Source organism: Carettochelys insculpta, chromosome 7 (genome assembly GCF_033958435.1).
Source record: "Carettochelys insculpta isolate YL-2023 chromosome 7, ASM3395843v1, whole genome shotgun sequence".
Lineage (NCBI taxonomy): Eukaryota > Metazoa > Chordata > Testudines > Carettochelyidae > Carettochelys > Carettochelys insculpta.
Window position 1 is genome coordinate 65,086,020 of NC_134143.1, and position 24,876 is coordinate 65,110,895.

Consider the following 24,876-nt stretch of genomic DNA (forward strand, 5'->3'; position numbering starts at 1 on the left):
AGATAGGCCTTTTAATGCACTGCTGGGGAAGGTGACAAAACTTGCACATCCCAGCCATCTGAGCTGTTCCAACCTTTACTCTTCATACTTATCCAACCAGATGCCACTTTTCCTTAGCACTGAATGTATGTAGGGACACACACCCCAGTGTTTTCTTGTTGGCAAAAAGAGGGTGCCCAAATTCTGCAGTTGTCTCACCTGCATTGTAGGGAAACTTCCCAATTAAAAGTCCAAATGTTTTTCCCAAGGATGCAGGTTTCCCTGGGGTGTGTGAAACCATTCTACATAAAATGAAGGCAAGGAGGTGAAATTTGTGAGAAATTCCCTCTCCTCCCCCATGTTTGCTCCCAACCAACTCAATTCGCTTGTCAAGTTCTTCGTTCCTTAGTGACGTCCCAGAAATGTGGTAGGAGTTCCACAAACCAGAGGGAGGGTTTCAGCCCAAAGAAGGTGCAATTTTCATTTCACATGACACAGAAGCAATCACAAAAAACCCAGGGTGATGAAAACCAAATGTTGTGATGGCCAAAACTGTAAGAGGGTTCAAAAAAGAGCTAGATAAATTCCTGGAGAACAACTCCATCAACGACTATTAGCCAGTCTGGTCAGAGATACAACCTCATGCTCAACGTGTCCCAAGCTTCTATTTGCTAGAAGCGTGGAGTGGGCAACAAGATGGATGACTTGATTGCATGTTCTAGTCATTCCTCTCCGAAGCACATGGCACTGGGAGGCAGGACACTGGGCTAGATGGGCATTGGTCTGACCCAATACAGCTGTTGCATCACATTCTTAGATGCCATAGACAAAAAACTGTGGAATATTTGAACAGACTTGCCTTGTAGCACCAAGTCCAAAGCAAAGCTAGATTGCAAAATGCTCTGGAGAGTAAAGTTTCAGTTCATTAGCGTTGTTTAATTAAAATCACATCACAGGCAAAGGAGCTGGTGTTGACATTAGAGTATAAATAGCACTGAGCAGGAGGAAAGTTCAATCTTCCAGGTTGCTGATGCGCTGCTAGGTAAGGGGCAGCAGGGCGCTTAGAATGGGTCCTTGTTATCTATTCAGGATCATTCTGAATTTGATTCCCATCCACATGGCTACAGTAATAACATTTAATGCTGTGGTCTTTGCTAATGCTTTAGGTCATGGACTGGGAACTTCTAAGCTTATCGTGGCATTTCAAGCTCCTTGGAATGCTTCCCACCCACTTAGTGCCCAGAAGTTGGGTTCAGCTATCCAAGTTGCCATTGATAAAGTCAATTCAGGCCAATCTTACCTGGGTAACTACACCTTGGATTTTGTTTATGCTGATTGTGGCTGTGAGGCCAAGAAATCCGTTAATGCTTTCATCAGTCAGGTTCTAGAGAAGAATGTTTCAGCCCTTTTTGGACCTGTTTGCTCAGAAGCAGCTGAGGTAGAGTATGATTTCCTGCTATTTTGCTCCTCAGTCCTACTACTCTTGTACTGTGTATGTCTGCTTTCATTATGAGCTGACCAATTCAGGAAGTTGTTGGACCTATAAATAAATAAAAAAAGCAGCCATAAAGATCCTCTTTCTCCTCATATGAATTCAGCACAGGTGCTTGGGTTAGCAGCTGCCTGTGGAAAATGGGGACAGATGTTCTGCCAGTAATCTCCTCAATTCTGGATCTAGTTTTCCTCATTCTTGGACTGACATAGTTTGCGATTGCTGACTTTCTGCATTGACTGGTCTCTTTTTGCAGCATTTTGTGGAGGGATTGAGGGGAGAAAGTTCTTAGTTCTGATAGATGGGGCATTTTAGTTAGGTTATCAGTCTGGTCTTGGTATCTCTGATGTATTTTGGTTTGGAAGTGTGCTTAGATTTTAGGGCACACTGTACCAATCAAGGTAATTAATACAATTATGATGTTTTCTGTTTTAGTGGAGATGGGAAACGTCAGTTCCAAATGTTAAAGAAAATCATGGAAAGAATAAGTGATACTTCATAATAAATGAAGCACTTCTAAGTGTAGAACATAGGCTAGTACACAGTCTTTTTTTCTGCTCCAACAATTTATCTCAGAATAGAAGAATATGTGACTGTCTGTTGTTAAAGTGCCCATATTAAACTGTTTCCCACAGGCTATTATGAAATTTGCCAACAGGAGTCGTATGCCAGTTTCTCCAGTCGGAGGTCTGGGACTGGGAGAAATAGAGTGCCCAAAAAGGAGGGTCCTCATCGGTAGCTCTGTGCCATTAAAGGCTTGAGATGTTGAGGGGTGCTGTAACCCTTGGTTTCTGCATTTCTGCACTGGAGCTCTTATATCCCTAGGGTGGGTTGGGAGCAGCGGGGCCAAAAGCCATTATGTACCCCAGAGCCAGGTGGGGGGAGGCAACTCCATGCCCCCCCGCCAAAGAAACAGTGCCAAGACTGGATGGGGCAGAGCCTAGGTGATCTGCTCTTAGCACCACTCGGATAGTGTCCCCGCCCCTGCTCAGAGCTGCACAGAGTGGCGAAGCAGCGTTGCCGTGGTGTTTCAAAGGGGCCCGGATCTCCGACCACTGCTGCTGCCAAAGTAGCAGTGGTGGTGACTGGAGCTCATGGCCCCTTTGAAACACCAGGCCCCTGTGCAGCTGTCCCCTTTGCCCTCTCCCCCAATCAGTGGGCCTGGTAAGGAGACACGATGAAAATCTGCTTTAATAAATGGGGAGCCAGAGCTTAATTACACCCTCCATTCTGGATCTGTGCTGTTCATACTCTGTCCAGACAGGCTGTAGTGGGGTCAAGGGACTAGCTGGAAATAGTACTGGAGCTTCCCCATTAATGCCCTGCAAAGAGTCCACAGGACCTCCCCCAGCACACCATAGTCCTGCTCTGAGCCTGTGTTGACCATGGCTAGCAGTGCTGAACCCGGCTTGTCCTAGCCCAGGCTTAGAGGCAGCTCTGCTCATCAGCGCTTCAGATGTACCTGTCACTGACACCCACTGTCAGCTGCAAGCCTGCTACCGCCATAGACTGGTTCCTCTCTCTCTCCCCACTGCACCTTTCCTCTGTCTCCCTGCCTTTCTCCTCCCCCCGGCCCACTCCTCAGGTGGCCTGTAGGTTGTGAGCAGCGTTGCTGTCGAACGTGCCTTTGAATTTTCCCGTGGGCTTGCTGTGGCTGCGCTCTCACCATTGCTTGCCACGTGTGGTCTTGGGCGTGAGTTTCTTGGCAGGAATGTTCAGAGTCACAGGGAACATCAGCATCCTTGGAGCACAAATTCTGTGGTTTGCAATTGTGAGGATCCACACTGAACAGCTGAGTCGAGGGAATCCTACCCATCCACTCAGGGCTAGAATGTGAGCTGCATGTCCGGTCCAAATAGCTTGATGGTCCAAGCACCCCTGCCAGGGGGAAGCCTGCAGGCTGAAATGTGGCGTTGAAAAAAAATAGCAGACAATTCCTAGCATCAGAAAAATCATAAAAGTTGTGAGCTGCTTGTGATCGGTGTGAACTCTAGTAACAGAGTATCTGTTCCCGCCAGCTGCAGCGTAGTGCTTGCTGTCTAGTCCCATTCATGCGGGACCGTCTCACTACTTCCTACAACTCCTTGCTCCACGCTGTGGGAATGGGATCGTGGCAGGCCGAGGGGAGTCAGCAAAAGGCAGCATCTCCTCAAGCTGCCATCCTCTGGGATTACACAGTGGAGGCTCCAACCCCAGATTCAGAGATTCAAGAGACTTGTCCCCGGCACCTATGCATAGTCTCCCCTACATGGCTCTTAGTAGTTACTTTGACTTCATTACTTATGCCCTGAGTGGGATCAGGACCCCATTGTGCTGACTGCTGTACAAATGCAGCGTGAGACAGTTCTTGTCCCAACAAACGTAAACAGTCAAGGAATGGAAGGGGAGATAGAGTCACAGAAATGATGTTTCAGTTATCCCACAATGAAGCTGGGAACAGAATGCACGTTGCTCAAATCAGGGGCCAGCAGACTTTCCGAGGCGGCGTGCTGAAATTTTTGACCTCTGTGTATAATCCGAGTGCTGGTGATACTTTTTAAAGTCACTTTTAACAGCTTCATTAATAGATAAATAAAGAGGCAGAGCTTTACCATATAGGTGCAGGCCGGTAGCATTAACTGGTCTTTTGTTAATCCACAGGCAGCATGGCTTTGAGCAAGCTCCCAGCTGCACGGGGGGTGGGCGGAGGAAGGGCGAGGCTGAGCTCCTGCCTCCCATGCTGATGAAAATTGGCTCATATGCCACTCTTGGACTCTGTGCTAGGGGCCCTAAATCCTATGATTTAACTACTGGACTATGTGCCTTTTACCACCATTCATCCAGATGTGATCACTAAACAGTGCTGCTACCTGAACCAAATTAAATGATTTTTAACATACTCTCTTGTAAGTTATTTTAACAAATGTTTACAAACATCCAGATGTATTGCATCTCTACTGTTCTCCTTTTCACTACTACTTACAATTCTGGGTGTTGATAAAAAAACAAAGAGAAAGAGAAAGCAAGGAAGCTTGTCTGGCAAGATTCACTTCTTAGGAATGCAGGATGCTTACAGTTCCTGGCACCCTTTGTTTTTAAATATTTGGGGATTTTTCTTCCCTGTTCGTATTTGTTTCAGTATTTTATTATGCTTAGAAATGAAATCTAATGACACTGTCATTGCTAGGATTGCTCCATATTTTTACTCAGTATTGGTATGTTGTTTTACTTCCCCCAGTCTTTTGGTGCTTCATTAGTGCTCGACAGTTAAATGCCAGTGTAAATTCATTCATCATTTCCCTTTACGCTCTTAAAGCAGACTCACCCAAGGCAGCTGGTTCATATGTGTTCTCTCTTTCTGGAAGTTCCTTCACATGATGTTCACGTCTGCAGCCCCCAGCGTGTAGATTTCAGCCTGTGAAACAAAGCTGCCGTGCAGCAGAACTCACCACTAAAACTCTTATCTTCAGTTGCTCACCACTTTCAGCAGAGTATCCGTAGTTGTTCGTGTAATCTCCCGGAAACTGTTGCTAGTGTGGTACTTCCTCCTCACTACACAGTGTGCTTACTCACTCACCTCTTATACATGTGATAACTACACCCTTTCTTAATAATAATAGCTTGCTCTTCTATATGGCCTTCCCCCTATTTGCTTACCCAGCCTTCACACAGAGCTTTCAAACAAAGACACACAGCCCTAAATGGGGACAGCCCACCAGACAGTTCTCTACTTTCAGGTGCTCAGTTCTCTGAATAGCATGAAGTTATGTTTGCAACCTAATTTCTGCTTTAAATTTTCATCTCTTTTTGTGAGCACAACACAGTTACATTGGCACTGAAACTAGTACATTAGATGTGGGGTCCAAGATATGGAGATTTGTTATGAATCTTGCTGTTTGCATTTCACTGAGACATTTACAGTGTCATTCATGTAAATCATCCTCTGGAGCAGCTGCAGCAGCAGTTCATGTCTGTGCTTAGTCTGCTGGGCGCCTGGCCAAAGAGGATGTACAGCTCTCCTCTTTACATCATACCATAGAGGGCATGGGGGTTAGTGATGTCAACTTCCTAGATGCCCATAAAGCATGCTTCAAGGTGATTTTGCATCAGCTTATAATGACTGTATTTGCTTAATTGTTTTATTTTTAATTTCTCCATGACTAACCATTCCCAAACCTAAGACAAGTTCCTCATAGAAGACTAACTGTTTTCTAAGCTTGGAGTGTTTCTGTTCAGCCATTTCTGTGTTGCTAGAACATACGTATTCTTGCTAAAGTGGAGTATGAAAAGCTGGTGCGTCTTGGGCCACTCTGTGTTGCATTAACTACCTCGAAGACTGTCTGCTCCAATGTTGTTTCTTCTGTCTTTCCTTCTCTCATTTCCTCCTCTTGTTTCTCACACTGACTTGTTGCATCTTGTACCAATTACATGCTGAAATCTTCAAGTTAACCATCTCTTCCTATGTATATGTACCATGCTAGGCACAATGAGGTCCCAATTCTCTCTGGGGTCCCTAGGGTGCTGTAGGAATGCCAATAATAAAGACATGTTTCAGTAGTAAAAGTGGATTCCGGAATCAATTAGGAACATATGAAAAGCACGTGACCAAGAAATTCTGATGGGAACTAATTAGCTTTTACCAAAGCTACTGAGTCCCACCAGAATTTCTTACCAAAGCTACTGTAGTGACATTTACCTAAAATCCTAATAGATGCAGAAGGAAAATCCTTTCAGGACTATTGGGAGGAACAAGATCTCCTTTAATTGTGTTCAGCTGTTTGCGGTACCCAGCTTGTTCAAATATTTAAAATCCTTTTGTCGCTGGGGAGAATATGTGGAGAGATACATGTCCACGAAAGCGTGGGATAAAATATGGGAAATAAGCACAGCTCAGTAAGGCTACAGCTTATGAAGACTGTGTGAAGTACTAAATAAGACTGCATTTTTGCAGAGGACCAGTTGAAAGCCTGTGCTATGGGACTTATATGGCACAGTGGTCTTTTTCTTTTCCTTTGTTTAAGGGTGAATTTCACCCCTTGTGAGCAATTCAAGTAGAATAGCAATGGATCCATACCCTGCTGGAGGGTGTGTGCCATTTCAGTTGCCCAATAATTTAAATCACAGGCCCACACTATCTGTTCAGCAAAGAGGTGATGCTGGAGCATTCTTTGAGAAGTGACTCATAGAGCCTAGAAGGAAGCTACAATCGTGTGCCCATATTTGTGTAATTTGGGATGTTGCCTTTGACTTAGTGGAACAGAAGAACAGCAAAACATCCAGGCTGACACCTGCTGGCAGACAGGATCACATGAGATGCTCACTGGAGAAGGTATTCTACCCCATTATATCTAGTTATCACTGGTGTGAGTTACCTTAGCAATAGAGAAACCTACCTGGACTTTTCCAGCGATCCTTGTATCACTGAGACTGCTTTAATACACCCCATTAACAAATTGTCCAAGTGGTACCCCGAACTTATTCTTACCTCGGAATAGAGCCTGCAGCATGAAATATTTCTATGTACTCATCTGAATTTGACTGTGAGTGTTGGTTTGATTGTTTCTGACACTTTCACGTTTTCATTTTAAAAATGTCCAAGTACTCTCAGTTTAGTGCTGTGAGTTCTCAAGAAAAGTGAATTTTGGTCCTGACTATGCACAGATTTCATATACCTGTGTCAAACAGAAACAGTACAACCGATTTGTGTAAGTAACCAGTGCAGTGTGAATTTGTGTAACTTGCACAGTCATTACACCCATCTCTCATTAAACGAGTACTTTATTTATGAGTACTCACTTAAATGAGGGACACATATATTTACCTTTTCTTCACTGGACGAGTGAACTCCCCTGCTAATACAAGCCTTACCCCATCCCCGCAGCCCCAACCCACCTCAGCCTGACCCCTCCACTGGCCCCGCAGACCTAAACCGCCAAAACCTAACCCCACCCCCCAACGGCCCCAGAGACTCTAAACTGCCGAAACTTAACCCCCCCACACACACCAAACTGCCGAAACCTAACCACCCCCCCACCAGCCCTGCACACACCAAATCACCAAAACTGAAATCCCCCCGCAGACCCCAAACTGCCGAAACCTAACCCCCCCACCACTGTCCTTGCAGACCACAGACCACTCCACTGCAACCTTAACCCCACCTCCGGCTCCATGCACCTAAACCACGGCAGCCTAACCCCGCCGGCCCTGTAGATCAAAACTGTTTCAGCCTTAACTCCCCTGCCAGCCCCAAAGACCCAACCTGCATCAGCGTGAAACCCCCCCCCCCCGATCCAACCCGCTGCCATGTTTTAACCCTCCCTCCCACTCCTGACCCCAAACTGACCCCAGCCTTTAACACCACAACCTGCCCCCCCTGCCTCCTGCAACCCAAGGTTCACTTACCTGTTGAAAGCAGTGCCACCAGCTGCCACTCGGAGCACTGGGAACCAATCAGAAACTTTTACTTGTATTTTAATGGGAATTTAGTGCCCCTCTTATGAGTTTTCACCTATGAGCAAAAAGCTGGGAATCAATTGTGCTCGCATAGAATCATAGAAGAGTAGGCCTGGAAGGGAACTCGAGAGGCCATCGAGTCCAGCCCCCTGCCCTCATGGCAGGACCAAGCACTTTCTAGACCATCCCTGAAAGCCATCTATCTAACCTCTTCTTAAATAGCTCCAGTGATGGAGATTCTACCACCTCCCTTGGCAACTCATTCCAGTGTTTGATCGCCCTGACAGTTAGGAACTTTTTCCTAATGTCCAACCTGAACCTCCCCTGCTGCAATTTAAGTCCATTGCCTCTTGTTCTATCCTCAGAGGCAAGGAAGAACAAGTTCCCTCCCTCTGCCTTATGACACCCTTTTAGATACCTGAAAACTGCTATCATGTCCCCCCTCAATCTTCTCTTTTCCAAACTAAACAAGCCCAATTCTTTCAGCCTTTCTTCATAGGTCATGTTCTCTAGACCTTTGATCATTCTCGTTGCTCTCCTCTGGACCCTCTCCAATTTCTCCACATCCTTCCTGAACCGCGGTGCCCAGAACTGGCCACAATACTCCAGCTGAGGCCTAACCAGCGCAGAGTAGAGAGGGAGAATGACTTCTCGTGTCTTGTTCACAACACACCTGTTTAATGCATCCTAGAATCATGTTTGCCTTTTTCGCAACAGCATCACACTGTTGACTCATATTTAGCTTGTGGTCCACTATAACCCCCAGATCCCTTTCTGCTGTACTCATTCCTAGGCAGTCCTTTCCCATTCTGTATGTGTGACACTGATTGTTCCTTCCCAAGTGGAGCACTTTGCATTTGTCCTTATTAAACTTCATCCTGTTTACCACAGCCCATTTCTCCAGTTTATCCAGATCCTTTTGAATTATGACCCTATCCTCCAAAGAAGTTGCAACCCCTCTCAGCTTGGTATCATCTGCAAACTTAATAAGTGTACTTTCTATGTCAATATCTAAATCGTTAATGAAGATATTGAACAGAACCGGTCCTAAAACAGACCCCTGCGGAACCCCACTAGTTATACTTTTCCAGCAGGATTGAAAACCATAGCAAGGGATGAATGTACCGGTCTTCTGTACTGAATTTTGAAAATGATTCCTACCTTTGTAATGGACCAAAGTGGGTCTCCTTATTATAGCAACCACAGGTAGGAATGCCCACACTCTTGATTTGAATCCTCATTTTGTGGCGTGATTTGAGTGCTTAAAACTTGATTTGAGGGGAAAGGGAAGAATGTGGACTGTCAAAGTCAGTGGAATTAAGCTGAGGCTAATCTGGTCCATAAAATATTAAATTCCAAATCTTGGGCTTTGCACAGGATAAGCTGTATTTATATATATAAATATATAAGCTATATTTGTTATATAACAATAAAGGGGCTGTTTCCAATTTCACACCAGGGTACATAAGGAATAACTCAATTGAAGCTAATGGCCTGACTATGTAAAACCAGTGTGTGAGAGAAGCAGATTCCAGTACGTCTTATTAATCAAAACAATTCACTGCTACTTATCAGTCTGACCTTTTTCATTTTAATTACTTGCATTAAATAACATGATGTCTGAATTAGCCCTTTTTGTTCCCTTTAGGTTACCGGTTTGCTAGCTTCTCACTGGAATATCCCCTGGTTTGGATTTGCTAGCCAAAGTGCAAAGTTGAATAATGCAGTTCTATATGACACCTATATCAAACTTGTCTCCCCTCTGAAACGGATTGGGGAAGTTCTGTATGAAAGTCTGCAATATTTTGGCTGGAAATATGTTGGATTATTTGGAGGTTCCTCTGATGCTTCCACCTGGGAGAAAATGGATGAACTCTGGATGTCTGTCGAAAATCAGCTCAAAGCCAATATCACCATCACTGCTAAAGTCAGATACAAGATGCAAGATCCAAGTCTCCATCAGGAAAACCTCAAATATATATCGTCTGTTGCCAGAAGTAAGTTCTGGTTTCAAAGTGGGCTGGCTCTGAAAGGACTAAATATAGAACTTTGCCCAATACAGATGAATGAAAACTTACTTGGATCAATCCCACTGCTTATCTGGCCTAATTTTATTATACCTACTTGAATGAGGCTATTAGATATGCCTACCTTGCATACTGTGTTCAGGCTGGACTCAGTTTTGAGTGCAACCAAGCCTCTCTTCCCTCCACAAACTAATCAGTCTGAATTGGCTCAGCAAACACTCAGTATCTGTGCCCCAACACTCTGCTGAGAGGTGGGTGGGTCTAAGCCCATATCCCCCTGAAACTTAGCTCCAGTAATTTTGCAGTGTGAACGCACGTCAAGTTGCAGACCCAGGTTAGGAAGTCTTTGTAGTGCAGTATGGATGCATTAGCTAGGTTGTGGGAGCAGACTCCAGGAGTGTGTCCTTGTAGCCAAGAAGGGTAACAGCATATTGGGCTGCATTTGTCAGGGAGTTGCCAGCAGATTGAGGGAAATGATTGTTCCTCTCTATATGTCACTGCTGAGGCCACAACTGGAGTTTGTGTCCAGTTCTGGGGCCCCCATTAGATAAAAGATGTGGCTGCATTGGAGAGAATCCAGAAGATGGCAACGAAAATAATTAAGGGGCTGGAGTACATGAGTTACGGGGGTAGGCTGAGGGATTTGAGCTTATTTAGTCTCCAGAAGAGAAGAGTGAGGGAACATTTGATTGGCCCTCAGGGGAGCTCTAAAGAGGATAGAGAGAGACTGTTCTCAGTGATGGCAGATTACAGAACAAGGAGCAGTGGTCTCAAGATGTGGTGGGGGAGGTGTAGGTTGAATATTAGGAAAAACTATTTCACTAGGAGGGTGGTGAAGCACTGCAGTGGGTTACCTAGGGAGGTGGTAGAATCTCTATTCCTAGACATTTTTAAACCTGTCTTAACTAAGCCCTGGCTGGGATGGTTCAGTTGAGATTGGTCCTGCTTTTAGCTGGGAGTTGGACTCAATGATCTCCTGAAGTTTCTTCCTTCCCTATGATTTTTAAACTCAGGTTTACAAACCAATTCGGACGCATAAGCACAGGCTTGGAAATATCAAATGCACTAGCCTAGGTCCCAAAGACCTGGCCTTGATGTGCTGTGTAGACATACCCTGAATTACCTGGGGAATTCAGCTGGAGAACAAAACACGGCACACCATACTAAAATAATTATATTGGTGCACTTACTGCAAAATAGTTACTCATACTCCACACAGACATATATATTACTCATATTTATGCAGAAATAGGTCAGTGGCGCTGGCCTATGGGAATGGAGTGTGATAGTCAAATCAAACTGGTTTAGCCAGAATTTTGCCTTTGCTTGTCTCAAGTATGTAGGTCAGAGGTAATGATATGCATATCATTGCATGGGCCTTAAACATAAAAATGAGGAAGGAAAGAAACTCAGTCTAGAACCTTGAATGGACAGCTTCTTGGTATACACTCTGCATTATTATTTTAGAATTATTACTTATCCACCCTTACATACACACATTCCAAAGCTCAGCAGTGACTTAGAGGATGGTTGCTATAGTCTCACTAGCTATGGAGTAAAACACTGAGGATACTTTGAAAAGGAAACATTTCCCTCTGGGTGGAAGTGTAGTACAGGCTGACCCTCTCTAATCTGGCACCCTGAGGATCTGACCAGTGGCGAACGAGAGAATTTGCCGGACCATGGGAGGTTAATATTGTCTAGCAGTATTACCAACACTTCCACAGCTTACTGGGCCCTTAGAACAGTGTTTCCCGCACCACTGGTGGTACTTTAAAGGATTTCCAGGGGTATGTGGCAGAAAATAAATTGCTAAAAATCAGGTGATAAACACTGGGACAGCCCTGGGAGAGGGCGGTATGCCAATATGGCCAAAATCCTGAAAAGGATACGCGAATGTTTTAAGTTTGGGAAACACTGTCTTAGAAGAAGTTTGGGGTAAATTACAGTGAAATAACAGCACAGAACACTGAGAGCCAGGACTGGTGGCTGGAAACAAACTTTATGGAATCACAGGAAATTTAGCCATTCCCATGATAGGTGGTCATCCAGGTAATTAAAATCATGCTGATTACAGATGTTGCCAGATGAGAGGGTTCTGGATTAGAGATGTTCAACCTGGAACAAGATTGTTAATGTGAGTGAAGACCAGCAACCCTGACTTAACCATAATTATGACTTGTGTAGAGATCATTGTGGTAGGCACTGTACAGTGTACAAACAGGAGACATTCCCTGCCCTAAAGAGTGATTCATATATTGACTTGCTTTTCATGTAACTGGAGAACTTTTTTTTTTCCCCTTCACTTCAACATCAAGAAGAGGGACTCAAAGAGGCAACTGGGGGGCATGACTGGGGTGCTGATCAAGAGAATTAGAGAGACACAGTTTGAACAATGTTTTTTTTTCTGGCATGACTGGGCTCCAGGTTAGCCAGAATGGACTATGCTTTAACCTTCATTCTATGCTAACCGAACTTCCTATGCTATGTTCCAGCTGACGAATAAAGCCAACTGTTTTGACAACCCAGTGTCACGTCATGGCATGTGCTTGGAGAGGGGCATTCACCTCCAAAGAGTGTACAAACCTCCATAGGGGGTCTGCTGTAGTTGCAATCTCTGAATGGAGCCCTTGGTGTGGAGTAGGAGTGTTGCAGGCCTGGAGGTCCCATTTATGAAGCTGGTGAAATGAGGTAGCTTACACTGGAGGATGGGTGAGACCCCTGAGAAGTCTAGCACATGGCATGGGTTCCTTCTGGAGACTGTTCCGAAGCTGGGGCCTTACCACTAATCCTGTATATCTATGGTAGATAGCAACCCCATTCGCCTTCTTGTCTTCATCTTCCACAAGCATTTTCTTCCATGCTGTTCCTTGTGTGCAGAACACACACCCAATCCATGGTCTAAAGGCATCCTACTCCAGAGTGAACCACCCAGTTCTCAGTCTGATCCCTTGAGCTGCACATAAGTAGAGGGATTTGCCTACATAACCACACAAAGCACTTGAATCACACAAGGTGCTCCAGTTGCTCATAGAAGTACAGAAAGCTTTGTCCCTGCTATTCAATGGATAAATTGTCCTTCCCATCACACCCATCCAAGATGCTGTTGACAGTGCGGGTCACAATTCCCAGGGGATGCAGTTACATGTCATCTTTCTTGAATTAACAAAAACGTTGCCAATGGACACAGATTTTTCCAAATCTAGTCACAGGTGAGAGGAGAAGACAACCTATCCAAAATTAATTGGCCTGTAAACTAGAGTGGGTCCAAAATGTGTCATCAACTGTTTTTTTTTTGTAAACAATTTTAATTTTGGTCTACATTTCCTTGAATTTCAACAGGAACAGCAAATTCCAAATTGTTTCTATTAAAGAGGAACACAAATCTGATTTTCATTAAAAATATTGGTTTTTGGAAACATTTTGTTTTCAAAAACTGAATAACTAAATCTTACGTTAGCAGTACTTTTTTATTTTTTTAACTTTTTTTGGTTGTAAAACATCATAAAGCTTGAAAACCAAGAATGTTTAAAAATGCCCACTAAAACAATGAAATTCTTTTATTACAGTATGTAGGTGATCAAGGTTCTTCTTGATCCTTTTTATACAAAATCCTAGTCTGGTTTAAAAGGTGTTTGCTCTGGCAGAGCAGAATTCTGATGTAACATGCTTGTATGTTTGTTGGAATGTTACTCTGCAGATGCTTTGGTAGATCAGAATGATTTCACTGCAGCACATGGCTTGTTCTGCAGCAAGCTGCAAGATTTGCCCGTTACTTGCAGATACAGTAATTCTTTTTTCTGCTTGTGTTTTGAAAGGCATGAGTATAGAAAGTTTTCCTCATATACAGTCTCCACACACTTCCTGTGTTAGCCCATCATATTTAATGAGAAATTAAGAAAGATAATAACCCAAATGAACATATTAGAGAGCTTACGAAGCTGAATATAATTGCTGTGAACAGCTGTAATGCGAACACCAGACTTCAGCTGGGTTATTTCCATTCACTCTCAAGCTCATGAGAAGCTGATCTTTGACAGGGCTCTTGCTGACAGCATCTTGAAAGTGTGTTCAGATTTTCCCTTCCTCATCAGATGACACTGACAAGGTGCAACAAGTGGATTTTGCTCTACTTACTGAAGATCAGTACTGTGTTCTTAGCACACAGAAAATATGTGTGTGAAACTGACAGTACAATAGGCTGTGAACTAAATTCCAGTTATGAATGCCTTTCCATGACTGCAAAGTTAGCACTTCAGATGAAAAGAAGACAAGGCAGAAGAGAACTTACTTTTTGAGTGGTGTAAGTCAGAGGAATTATTCTGCAGGACACAGGATCGGAAGAGGGTCAGAATACCTCTGATCCCTTACAGAGATTCACCTGTCCATTCAGGGCCATGCCCATGCAAAGTAGTGCAGAGGGGAAAGAGATAATTATACCTATTAAAAAAGATGGAGGAATTGTAGTCATGGTCAGATTCAAATGCTGCCCAGCTGATTAGCACAGCACCCATAGCCAGCAGCATGTGTTTCTGTTGGTGGTGCACATCCCCATATGCATTGGTGCACATACCAATATTTATTCCACACACGAATGGAAAAAATAGTAATGTAATTTCAATCATCTTTTACAAAACACCCCAGTTTGGACTGACAACCCTTATCATGCGCCTTTAAAAAAATGGTGGATGGTTGGGAATCAAACGGCTAACTACACCTTTTCCTTTTGCAGTTATTGTTTTAATCTGCAGCTCCTCAGATGTCAGGTCTATTATGCTGGAAGCCAAACATCTAGGGATGGTGAATGGAAAATTTGTGTTCTTCGTTTTACAACAGTTTGAGGTCAGTGGCAACCTAATGAGCATTGAGCAAATCGGTTTATTAGCACTCAATTTTTGTTAGTCTGGCTACGGTTACACTAGTGAGTTTTGCTGACAAAAACTGAGGGAATGTCCACAGATAAAAGGCATTTTGTTGACAAAACTCAGCACTTTCACCGGCAGTATTCTGCCTCCACGCCATGAAGCATAAGTGCTGTTAACAGATTGTCAACAAAAAAGCTGTGTGGACATTTTGGGGGGCCTTCTCTCGACAAACAGGGCATCCCCAACAATGAGCAGCCACATCTGCTGTGCTTCCAGGTGCCTTTTTTGTCGAGAGAGCAGCCCAGCAGTCCAGCTGCTCTATCGACAGAGCAAAGTACTCTCCTGGTTTGGTTGTGTGAGTGGCTGAACTCTGTCAACGGAAGTTTTGTTAGGAAATCTCTTCCAACAGTGACTTCTGCCAATGGAGTGCTGTAGTGTAACATAGTCTCTGAAACCACTTACCAGCAGAGAACTGACACTAAAAATGTTGCATTAAGAAATTTACATCCACCATCGTACAGCAAAATTGGACCTGACTCTGAACCACTGTTTGCCCAACCTCAGGAACTTCCCTTTGAAATAAGACCATTGTGTTTTAAACTGTTTACTGTACCCTTGGCTTCTCATTCTCTTTCAGGACAATTTTTTGAAAGAGGCACTCAGTGAGGAGAAGAATAGCAGTGTGCTAGAAGCCTACAAGCCAGTGTTTGTGATTGGCCTCAGCCCTTATGGAGGATATGCCATGTATTCAGATTTTGTGAAGCAGGTCTTTGAAAAACTGAAGGGACAGCCCTTTTACAGCTCACTGTCTTCAGAAAAAGAGGTTTGATATGGTCCTCTGCAGTAGTTGCATCTGCTAGTACTGGGTTCAGTTCATACCAGACCATTTCCCCCTTGTGCAGCTCATGTGCGTAGCTCTGTGGATTCCCTCAGGGGTATGTACTTGAATAAGGTGGCCTGAGATCAGAAACATACATGGATCACCTCATTTATTGATTTTTTTTTCAGTGGGTGGTGGTGATATTGCCAAGCTGTGTGTGTGACTTGGAACACTTTCTCTACAGGTTTTCCTTCATTTTCTTAGGCTATGCAGAAGCCATATTTTTGAAATGAAGGTATTCTGGAATAGCTAGTCTGAAACACCTATTTCAAAAAAACACTGCTACACATAGAAATGTGTAGTCAAACCTCACTGGGGGAGGAATAGCGCCTATTTCAAAATAGGTGCTTCTAAGACAGGCTACGTCTACACTTGCATTCCTCTTTTGAAAGAGGAATGCAAATGATGGACATTGAAAATGCAAATGAGGGGTTGATTTACATATCTTGTGCTTCATTTGCATAATCTCTTTTCAGGAGAGATTCTTTCGAAAGAAAGGAAGCAGTGTTGACGGGGCTCTTTTGAAAATAGGCCCGTCTTTGAAAGAACCCTTCTTCCTGAAAAAAAAAATAGCTACTTCAAAATAAGCGCTGTCCTGCATCTTAACAGTAGGCACTATTCCTCCCACAATAAGATTTGACTTGATTTGACTTAAAGCCTTGTACTCTGGGTGGAGAATAGCTCATCTAGAAGCTCCTCAGATGACCCTTCTCTGACCCAGGACAACCACCCAGTTTGGTACATGGAACGTTAGGGTCATGTATCAAGCGCGGAAGACAGCACAGATTGCAGCAGAGATGAAACAGCAATGGGATTTACTGAATTCAAAAGAATGCTCCTGCTATTTTGAATTTATTTTAACATAATGTGTGCATAGTTTAGACAATAGCAAAGTTATTTAGAAATAACTGCTGTTATTTTGGAATAACTTTGCTGCGTAGCCTTGCTGTCCTCCTCAGACAGTGACTCCGATTGCTTTTTGATTCAGAGGATCACATTATTATCTATTGTGAATAGATAGACACAGCTCCACTGGGAAATTGTACATGCATTCTCCAGGCTGAGAAATCCACTGTTAACTCTGTCTCAAAGTATAGGATCAGTCTGATAAGGTTTATATGAAAATGATCCAGCATGCTTTCCAAAAAAACCCAAAAAACCCTACGTTCACTCCCCAGGGAGGAGGCCCATCCATCTAAGACCTTTGTCTCTGAAGCTGAAACATTGCTTTTCCATATTACCCTTTTCAGGTGAGTTCCTACTCTGCCTACCTGCATGATGCTGTCCTGCTTTATGCCCTATCCATAAGGGAAATGGTAAAAGAAGGGAAGGACATCCGTGATGGACGGGCACTCGTCAACACTGTGAAAGGCTATAATAAAACCCATTTATATGGTAAGCTGTTGATAGGGAAATTTTGTCCATTGCATGTGACTGCCTTAAAGAAGTGTTGCAAAGCATGTAAGGTTGGATTGTGGTCTGTTTCCCCACCTTTGTCATTTGCATTGCTGCATCACATGCTATGAATGAGACACATCCAACCTGTCTTAATTTGCCTCATTAACAACTGGGCCTACAATTGACAGGTTACAAATACACATTTTGCTGTTTATATATACCCTGGATTCTGTAATTTCTGCTCCAGCTCATCTGAAGAAGTGGGCTTTACTCACAAAAGCTCCTGACCTAATACATTTCTTAGTCTCTAAGGTGCCACAGGGCTGTGTGGTGTTTTTAAAGTTAGACTAACACAGCTCCTCACTCTGAGACCGTTATGAGAGTGCAAATCCAGAGGAACACAATCAAGAGAACTAGAAACAGCCTATTTTCTCTTTTGCTAAACTGGTGGCTTGTTTATAACTATTCATTTTTTTCTCTTCTTTTTGTGCCTTAGCGAGACAACAGCAAGTGGTGACCCTCAGGTGTATCATGCAAAACAAATAAAAAGGTGTTGTAGTGTTGGTCATGATATACCACCCATGTTCTCCTTTTTTTCAAAGAGGTAACAAAACATGACTGTGTTGGGTTTTGTAAACCCCATCTACCTAGACTGTAAGGCAGGGGGTTAGGTGGGTAACTCAAACCCTGGCCTGCTATAGTTGGAGCATTTTGTGTGTATAGAAAATTCCTGTTTCCAAAACTGCTTTGAAATTCTTATCTTTGAAAAATATTGACCAGCACCATAATGAGCAGGGTATCGCCTTCTGTTGAAAATGGGTCCCTGAAGCTCAGCTGGGATCCAGGCAACTTCAGCTCCACTTCCCTCTTGTTGCAAATAAGCTTCCCGGTTCCCATCCAGTTCCCTCTCACCTAAACAGCTCTGCGAGTCCCATTGGAGACCCATGCTTCTCTGAAGAGTATTTCTCAGAGGTCTTTTCCTCCTGCCCTGCTCCTGAACTCACAACTCCTTCCCCTGGGTTAAGGGTCTCCCATGCTGCAATTCAAGCAGGCTTCCATGGTCCACCAGTTCTCAGGTTCTTCCCTTTGGTTCTGGGGCCCCACAGCACTTCATCTTCAGACTGTATTATAGTTCAGGCAGGCTCACCTGGAGGGTGTCCTGCTTGTTCGTAAGTCCAGCCCTCTACCACCACCAACAGCCTGTTTGTTACGCCAGTGCTCTCCTCTGGGCTACGCCGGCCTAAACTGAGCCTTCCAGTTTAACAGTAGGTGCAGTCTGGTCCCCAAGTCTCTTTGGAGCATTCCTCTCTGATATCCAACTCCTGATACTGGCTACCCACAGAGCTAACAGCTCTGGTCTTGCCAAGGGAACGATGTGCACACCAGCTTTGAAGATTTAACTCAGGACTGACACTTTGCTTAACAAATAAGCACAGATTTAGTTGTAGTGAAGCCAACAATAAGTTTGTTATCAAAAGTTCAAATAAAAGTGAGTGAGGGGTTTGGAAACAAATGGAAACGTCAAGCAAATAATAACACTTTCTAGAGATTAACCTTGACTCACAAGTTAGTCTCCTGTTTAGAGCCTCTGTCCCAAAGTTCTTACTAAAACAAAAAAGCAGTCATGTAGCATTTTAAAGACTAACAAAATAATTTATTAGGTGATGAGCTCTCGTGGGACAGACCCACTTCTTCAGACCATAGCCATATCAGAACAGATTCAATATTTAAGGCATAGAGAATCAAAAATAGTAATCAAGTTTGACAAATCAGAAAAATTGTTATCATTGCTGACAAATCAGATAGAAGAGCAAGAGAGGGGGGTGAGGGGTGGGGGAGTAAGTGTTAGTTCAAACACCAAAGTATGTAAAAGAGGCCTTATAATGGGTCAGGTAATTGCTGTCCCTGTTCAAAACCACATGTTAATGTGTTGAATTTGAATATGAATGTTAGTTCCGAACATTCCCTCTGTAGACAGTTGTTAAAGTTTATTTTCTGTAGAACACAAACTCTCAGGTCTTTAACAGAATGGCCCACTCAATTAAAGTACTGGCTGACATGTTTGTGTATTTGGAGATTTTTGAATCTCACTAGCAACCACAGGCTACATATACCACAATAATATTAATCCTGAAACTTTTCCTTGCAACAAGCCCTGTTGCCAACTTTGTCATCCACATATTTGTTCTGGAGATTCCATCACTGGACCTAACCATGTTAATCACAGAATCATTGACACATTCTCCTTATCCTCAACTAACATCATGTATGTCATCACATGACAACAATGTGCACATACTTTGCATATAGGACAGACTGCAAACACTCTTTTGAAATTAGAATATGTAAATGAGGTGCCAAATACGCAAATTTACACCTTATTTGCATTTCTGATTTACCTCATTTGCATACCTCTTTCGAAAGAGGAATGCAAGTGTAGATGCACCTTCTGTTTGTCAGAGTCTGGAAATAGATCACAGGAGAGGGTCACTTTGATGATTCACCCTTCTGCATGGGTTCCATTGTTTGAAAACAAATAACTGTTCTTAACTAATTTTGGGGTGCTGAGTTCAAACATTGTATCCATTTTTGCCCACAACGTACAGATTTTCTGAAAATTGGAGTAGACTTTTTCAAAAAATGCTGTTATAATGTGTTATACATTATACACAGTGACTTGTTTTCGAGAACTTGCATGCAAAAATACCTCAAAATGATTGAATTCATCGAAATGAATGCCATCTAGATTAATGCCTCCTGTTGAAGAGGATCGCCAAATTATTATATTATATATTATAGGAATAACAAAACAGAAGGGTTTCATTGATTTACATTTTGAATGATATTTATGTTACATTATATTTTGGTTACATAAAAATGCCATGCTTTTTATGTGAATGGGATAGCAGAGCAAGAGATCTTCATTGGGTAAGGAAACAGTGGCCACAAAGGGAGAACCTGAGTCCCGTCTCCAAGAATATAATTCATGAAAGACTGATTGAGCCCAACAAGATACTGCCACCTCCAATCCACATCAAGCTAGGTTTGATGAAACAATTTGTGAAAGCATTAAACATAAATGGTGACTGTTTCAAGTACATTTTGCAACAAGTTCCCAGGTTTGAGTTACCAAAAAATTAAGGAGGGTGTCTTTGTGAGTCCTCAGATCAGGAAATTGATTCTTGATACTAACTTTGAAGAAACCATGAATGACACAGAGGAAGATGCTTGGGTGGCTTTCAGAAATGTCATACAAAACTTGTTAGGGAATAACAAAGAGCCTGATTATAAAAACTTAGTTGACAACATGTTAAACAAATTTGAAAGACTTGGATGCAACATGAGCTTGAAAGTTCATGTTTTGCACTCCCACAGGGATTATTTTCCTGAACATCTTGGAAGTGTCAATGAAGAGCAAGGGGAAAGATTTCATCAGGATCTCAAGACAATGGAAAAGAAATATCAAGGATGCTGGGATGTCACAATGGTGGCTGATTAGTGGAATAAAAAGCATGAAAAATGTCCATTTGTTTTCTTTCTGATTTGTGAAAAATCCATATGAGATAGAGCAAAATGGATGCCATTTTTTAAATCAGCATAACAAACTAATGTCAAATCATCAATTTTTATCAAAACAACTGAAACTTTATTTCAATTTGCAGACTGGTGTTACTTGTTCTGTTCACTCCCTCTGGGGCACCTGGCATTGACTGCTGTCAACAGACAGGATACTGGGCTAGATGGACCTTTGGTCTGGCCTGGTATGGTTGTTCATATGTTCTTTTATGTTCTTTAATAAACTCTTTTATCTTTGTAGGGGTTACTGGCCTGGTGTATATTGATGAAGCAGGTGAGAGGTGGATGGATTACTCTGTGTATGATCTGCAGGAAGCTGGGAACTCATCACAGTTTGTTCCTATTCTTAATTATGATGTTCAGAGAAAAACAATCAGGTACTGGAGAAACTCATTCTTTCTCTCTCTAAGTGGTCTAGGTGCTACTGTATGGGACAGTCAGCTACACCCCTAGGTGTGTGAGTTACGTATTCACAGGGGTGAAAATCACTGGTTGTGAACGTGTCTGCCCAGGGACTGATGCTACGTGTTTTTGGAGACTATTGCTTTACAGAGTTAATTCTTCCTGAAACTGCTGCAGCTAGAACTTTGAAGAGTGTAGTTATAGCAAATGAGAGAGCCTTATATAAGTAACATATAATGTTTTGTATTTTAGTTTTATTGCATACGGCCATGGCATGCCTGTATCTTGAACTCATATGCAAATAGATCTCTTCTATAGTACAGGTTGTACATGTATGTTACGTGTATACACATCTGGGATGTTATCTCAATCTGGGAAACATACATCCTTGTTTCCATTTGCTTTTCCTATTAGGGCAAACTTTGTCAACACAAAAATGTCTCAAACAAGCAGATATCACCTGAAAGCAATGGCTTTTCTGAGACAGTCAATTGCGAACTCTCCATTGGCAGGTCTAGTATTGGAGCATGTTAATAATTAACAGGGATTGTTTTTTAAAAAAATTGTTAAAGGCAGGTGGGTAATTTCAAGTGCTAGTGTGACAGTGGTGGTGGTCACACAGCTCTGAGGGCTAGGGTGGCTGCAGCACTGAAGGATGGTTGCCACCAGACCCCCCCCTTCAACCCAAGAACCTGCCCCTTCCAGGGGAAGCGGAGCTGAAACCCCCACCCCCGCCATACATATACCTTGCCTGCAGAAGCTGTCAGCCCACCTGGCGTGAGTACGGTGTCCAGGTTTGGGCTCCACACTTCAAGAAGATTGTGGACAAATTGGAGAGAGTCCAGAAAAGAGCAACAAAGGCGATAAAAGCTTTAAAAAACCTGATCTATATCAAAAAGTTAAAACAAATCAGGGCATGTTTTGTCTTGAGAAAAGAAGACTTGAGATGGGACTGTTATAAAGAGGATGGTAACCAGGTGTTCTCAATCGCTACTGAAGAGGGGACAAGAAGTAAAGGGTTTAATCTGCAGCAACGGTGCTTTAGGTTAGATATAAGGGAAAAAATCTTTCTTACTGTGTATGGATATTTAAAGCCATATAAAGAAAAAAATTGTAGCCACACAAATGAGCCAGGGCTAGTCACGCGGACATCTGTAGTTGTGGATGTCTGCAGAAACAAAGTGGCTATCCATGGATTTGCAGGGCTTTGTGGATAGTTAAGCTCTGGAGTAGGCTTCCAAGGGAGGTAGTAGAATTCCTGTCACTGGAGGTTTTTAAAAACATGTTAGGCAAACGTCTGTCAGAGATGGTTTACGATACTCTGGACCCCACCTCCTCGCCAGGAGCTGGAGCAGAGGACCTCCTCAATTCCCTCCCAGCCCTGTGTTTCTATAATCCTATAACTAAAGATGTGTTAATTTAAAAAATCTCTGCACAAAATCAGAAATGTCAGATTTTTTTTTGTGTGTTATAAATTTATGGTGGGGAAAAATTATCACATTTTCTGATCAGCTCCATTATCTATGAGCTTTAGAAATTACACCAATATTTTATTAACTATGGGAGAATAATGGTAAATAGTGAAGGAGGACAGGCAATAGAAATGGACACTTACATTTATCTATCTTCATCTGTAGCCCAACCAGTGAAATCGCCTACATCAGCTGGCTGGCTGGCTTTCCTCCAGAAGATAGACCGGACTGTGGGTTTTATAATGAACAGTGTGAAACGTCAGTTACAAGTGAGTATGGTTTTACTTAACGAGCTCCACACTCTCGCCATGTGGGAAGGGGAAAGAGAGAGAAGAAATACTTTGATATTCTTTAGCAGCTTTGATGCAAAGATCACAGAACCTTTTTACAAACACTAATTAATGAAATCTCACAGCACCTCAGAAAAGGAGGAGATTGTGAGTGGGGAAATTAAATTTGAAAGAGGCAGAGACTTAGGGCCAAGATTTACAGAAATGGTTAAAAAAGTTTGCCTAAATCCATATCTATGAACTTAAGTAAGTGGAGCTACTGGATACGCAGGACTTCTGAACATCAGGCTGTTGTTTAGGTGTCCTTACTACATCATTATTTAGGAAATTTTGGAAAATAGAGGCCAGCGGTTCCCAACCTGGGTATTACAGGAGGTCCATGGAAAGGGAGAAAAATAAAATTGATCATGGAAAATAAGTTTTACATTAATGGCAAAGTTACAGTCAATTATCATTTTTAAATTAAATGTTTTCCAGTAATTTTATTAATTGCTGTTCAAAAATCTGTGCTGTGGTTTCCTTTTCCATTTAATTAAGTGTACATAATGGCTAGAATTGGCTTTAATGGGGTCTGTGGATGGTTTGTAGTGGTGATTGAGGGTCCACAAATGGTTTGGGGGGCATGAATGGGGGGTCTGCACTGGTGAAAAGGTTGGGAACCATTGATATACACTAAGGGTGTGTCTACACTAGCCGGCTACTTGGAAGTAGCTGGTACAACATCAAAATAGTACGTGTCATGTCTACATGTGCCATGAGCTATTTCGATGTTGAAATCGACGTTAGGGAACAGTGCCCTACTTTGACGTTCAACATCGAAGTAGGACATGTGTAGACGATCTGTGTCCCGCTATGTCGAAATAGCGGGGTCCTCCATGGAGGTCATCAGCTGAGGGGTTGAGAGACTCTCTGTCCAGCCCCTGCGGGGCTCTATGGTCGCTGCATGCAGCAGCCTTTAGCCCAGGGCTTCTGGCTGCTGCTGCTGCTGCTGCTGCAGCTGGGGGTCCATGCTGCATGCACAGGGTCTGCAACCGGTTGTCAGCTCTGTGGATCTTGTGCTGTGCAGGGCGAGTGTGTCTGGGAGGGGCCCTTTAAGGGAGTGGCTTGGGGTTTGCTGGCCCCTTATTTCGATGGGGAGCACTTCTGTGTGTGGACACTCTGCATTTCCTTCCGGGGCGGCTCCTTTCGATGTTCTCCGTCGCTACTTCGACTTTGAACATCAGTGGCGCCAGCCCTGGAGGACATGTAGATGATACGTGTCGAAGTAGCCTATTTTGATGTTCTTACATCGAAATAGGCTACTTCAATGTAGCGTGCTAGTGTAGACGTAGCCCAATTGTTCAAAAAAATTGCTCTTTTCCATTTTTGGGCTTCACAAATAGTGATGCCTAGAGCTGAATTTCCAAAAGTCATAAGCAACAAAATCTCCAACTAAGGCAGTATGAGCAGGAGTAATTAGCATCTCTGAAAGTCAGCAGGAGGGTGGCCATGTAAGGAATGTAGGAATCATTAAAAAGGGGTAGAGAATATGACAGAGAATACCTTATTGACTCTATAGAAAACCATGGTACACCCACATCTTGAGTTCTGTGTGCAGATGTGGTCACCTCATATCAAAAAAGATATATTGGTATTGCAAAAGATTCAGAAAAGGGCAACAAAAAGATTAGGGGTTTGGAATGGGTGCCATTTGATTAGAGATTAAAAAGACTGGACTTCTCAGCTTAAAAAAGAGGAGACGTGATAAAGAGGGGAGATGTGATAGAGGCATATAAAATCATGACTGGTGTGATAAAAGTGAGTCAGGAAAAATTATTTATGTGTTCCCATGATGTAAGAACTAGGAGTCATCAAATGAAATGATTGGGCAGCTGGTTGTCTTCTGTTCTCCTGGGGCACCTGGCATTGGCCACCGTCGGCAGATGGGATGCTGGGCTGGATGGACCTTTGGTCTGACCCAGTATGGCCATTCTTATGTTCTTATGTTCTTATGTTCTTATGGTTTGAAACTAACAAAAGGAAGTTTTTATTCACACAGCACATAGTCAATCTGTGGAACTCCT

General features: G+C 43.0%; 2 protein-coding genes across 2 annotated transcripts in view; one reads left to right on the plus strand and one right to left on the minus strand.

The window, feature by feature from the left end:
- Nucleotides 1-4,905, minus strand: part of ACSL5 (acyl-CoA synthetase long chain family member 5) — a 49,693-nt gene extending 44,788 nt beyond the window's left edge. The window contains exon 1 of the mRNA XM_074999179.1: nt 4,776-4,905. The gene's annotated coding sequence lies outside the window, so the exon portion shown is untranslated. The remainder of the gene's footprint in view (nt 1-4,775) is intronic.
- The window catches only part of LOC142015828 (guanylate cyclase 2G-like), a 46,819-nt gene continuing 23,039 nt past the window's right edge, over nt 1,097-24,876 (plus strand). Inside the window, exons 1-9 of the mRNA XM_074999681.1 lie at nt 1,097-1,417; nt 2,107-2,206; nt 6,703-6,779; nt 9,552-9,900; nt 14,663-14,772; nt 15,433-15,618; nt 16,926-17,070; nt 20,891-21,026; nt 22,689-22,792. Coding sequence (XP_074855782.1) covers nt 1,097-1,417; nt 2,107-2,206; nt 6,703-6,779; nt 9,552-9,900; nt 14,663-14,772; nt 15,433-15,618; nt 16,926-17,070; nt 20,891-21,026; nt 22,689-22,792 — 1,528 coding nt within the window. The remainder of the gene's footprint in view (nt 1,418-2,106; nt 2,207-6,702; nt 6,780-9,551; nt 9,901-14,662; nt 14,773-15,432; nt 15,619-16,925; nt 17,071-20,890; nt 21,027-22,688; nt 22,793-24,876) is intronic.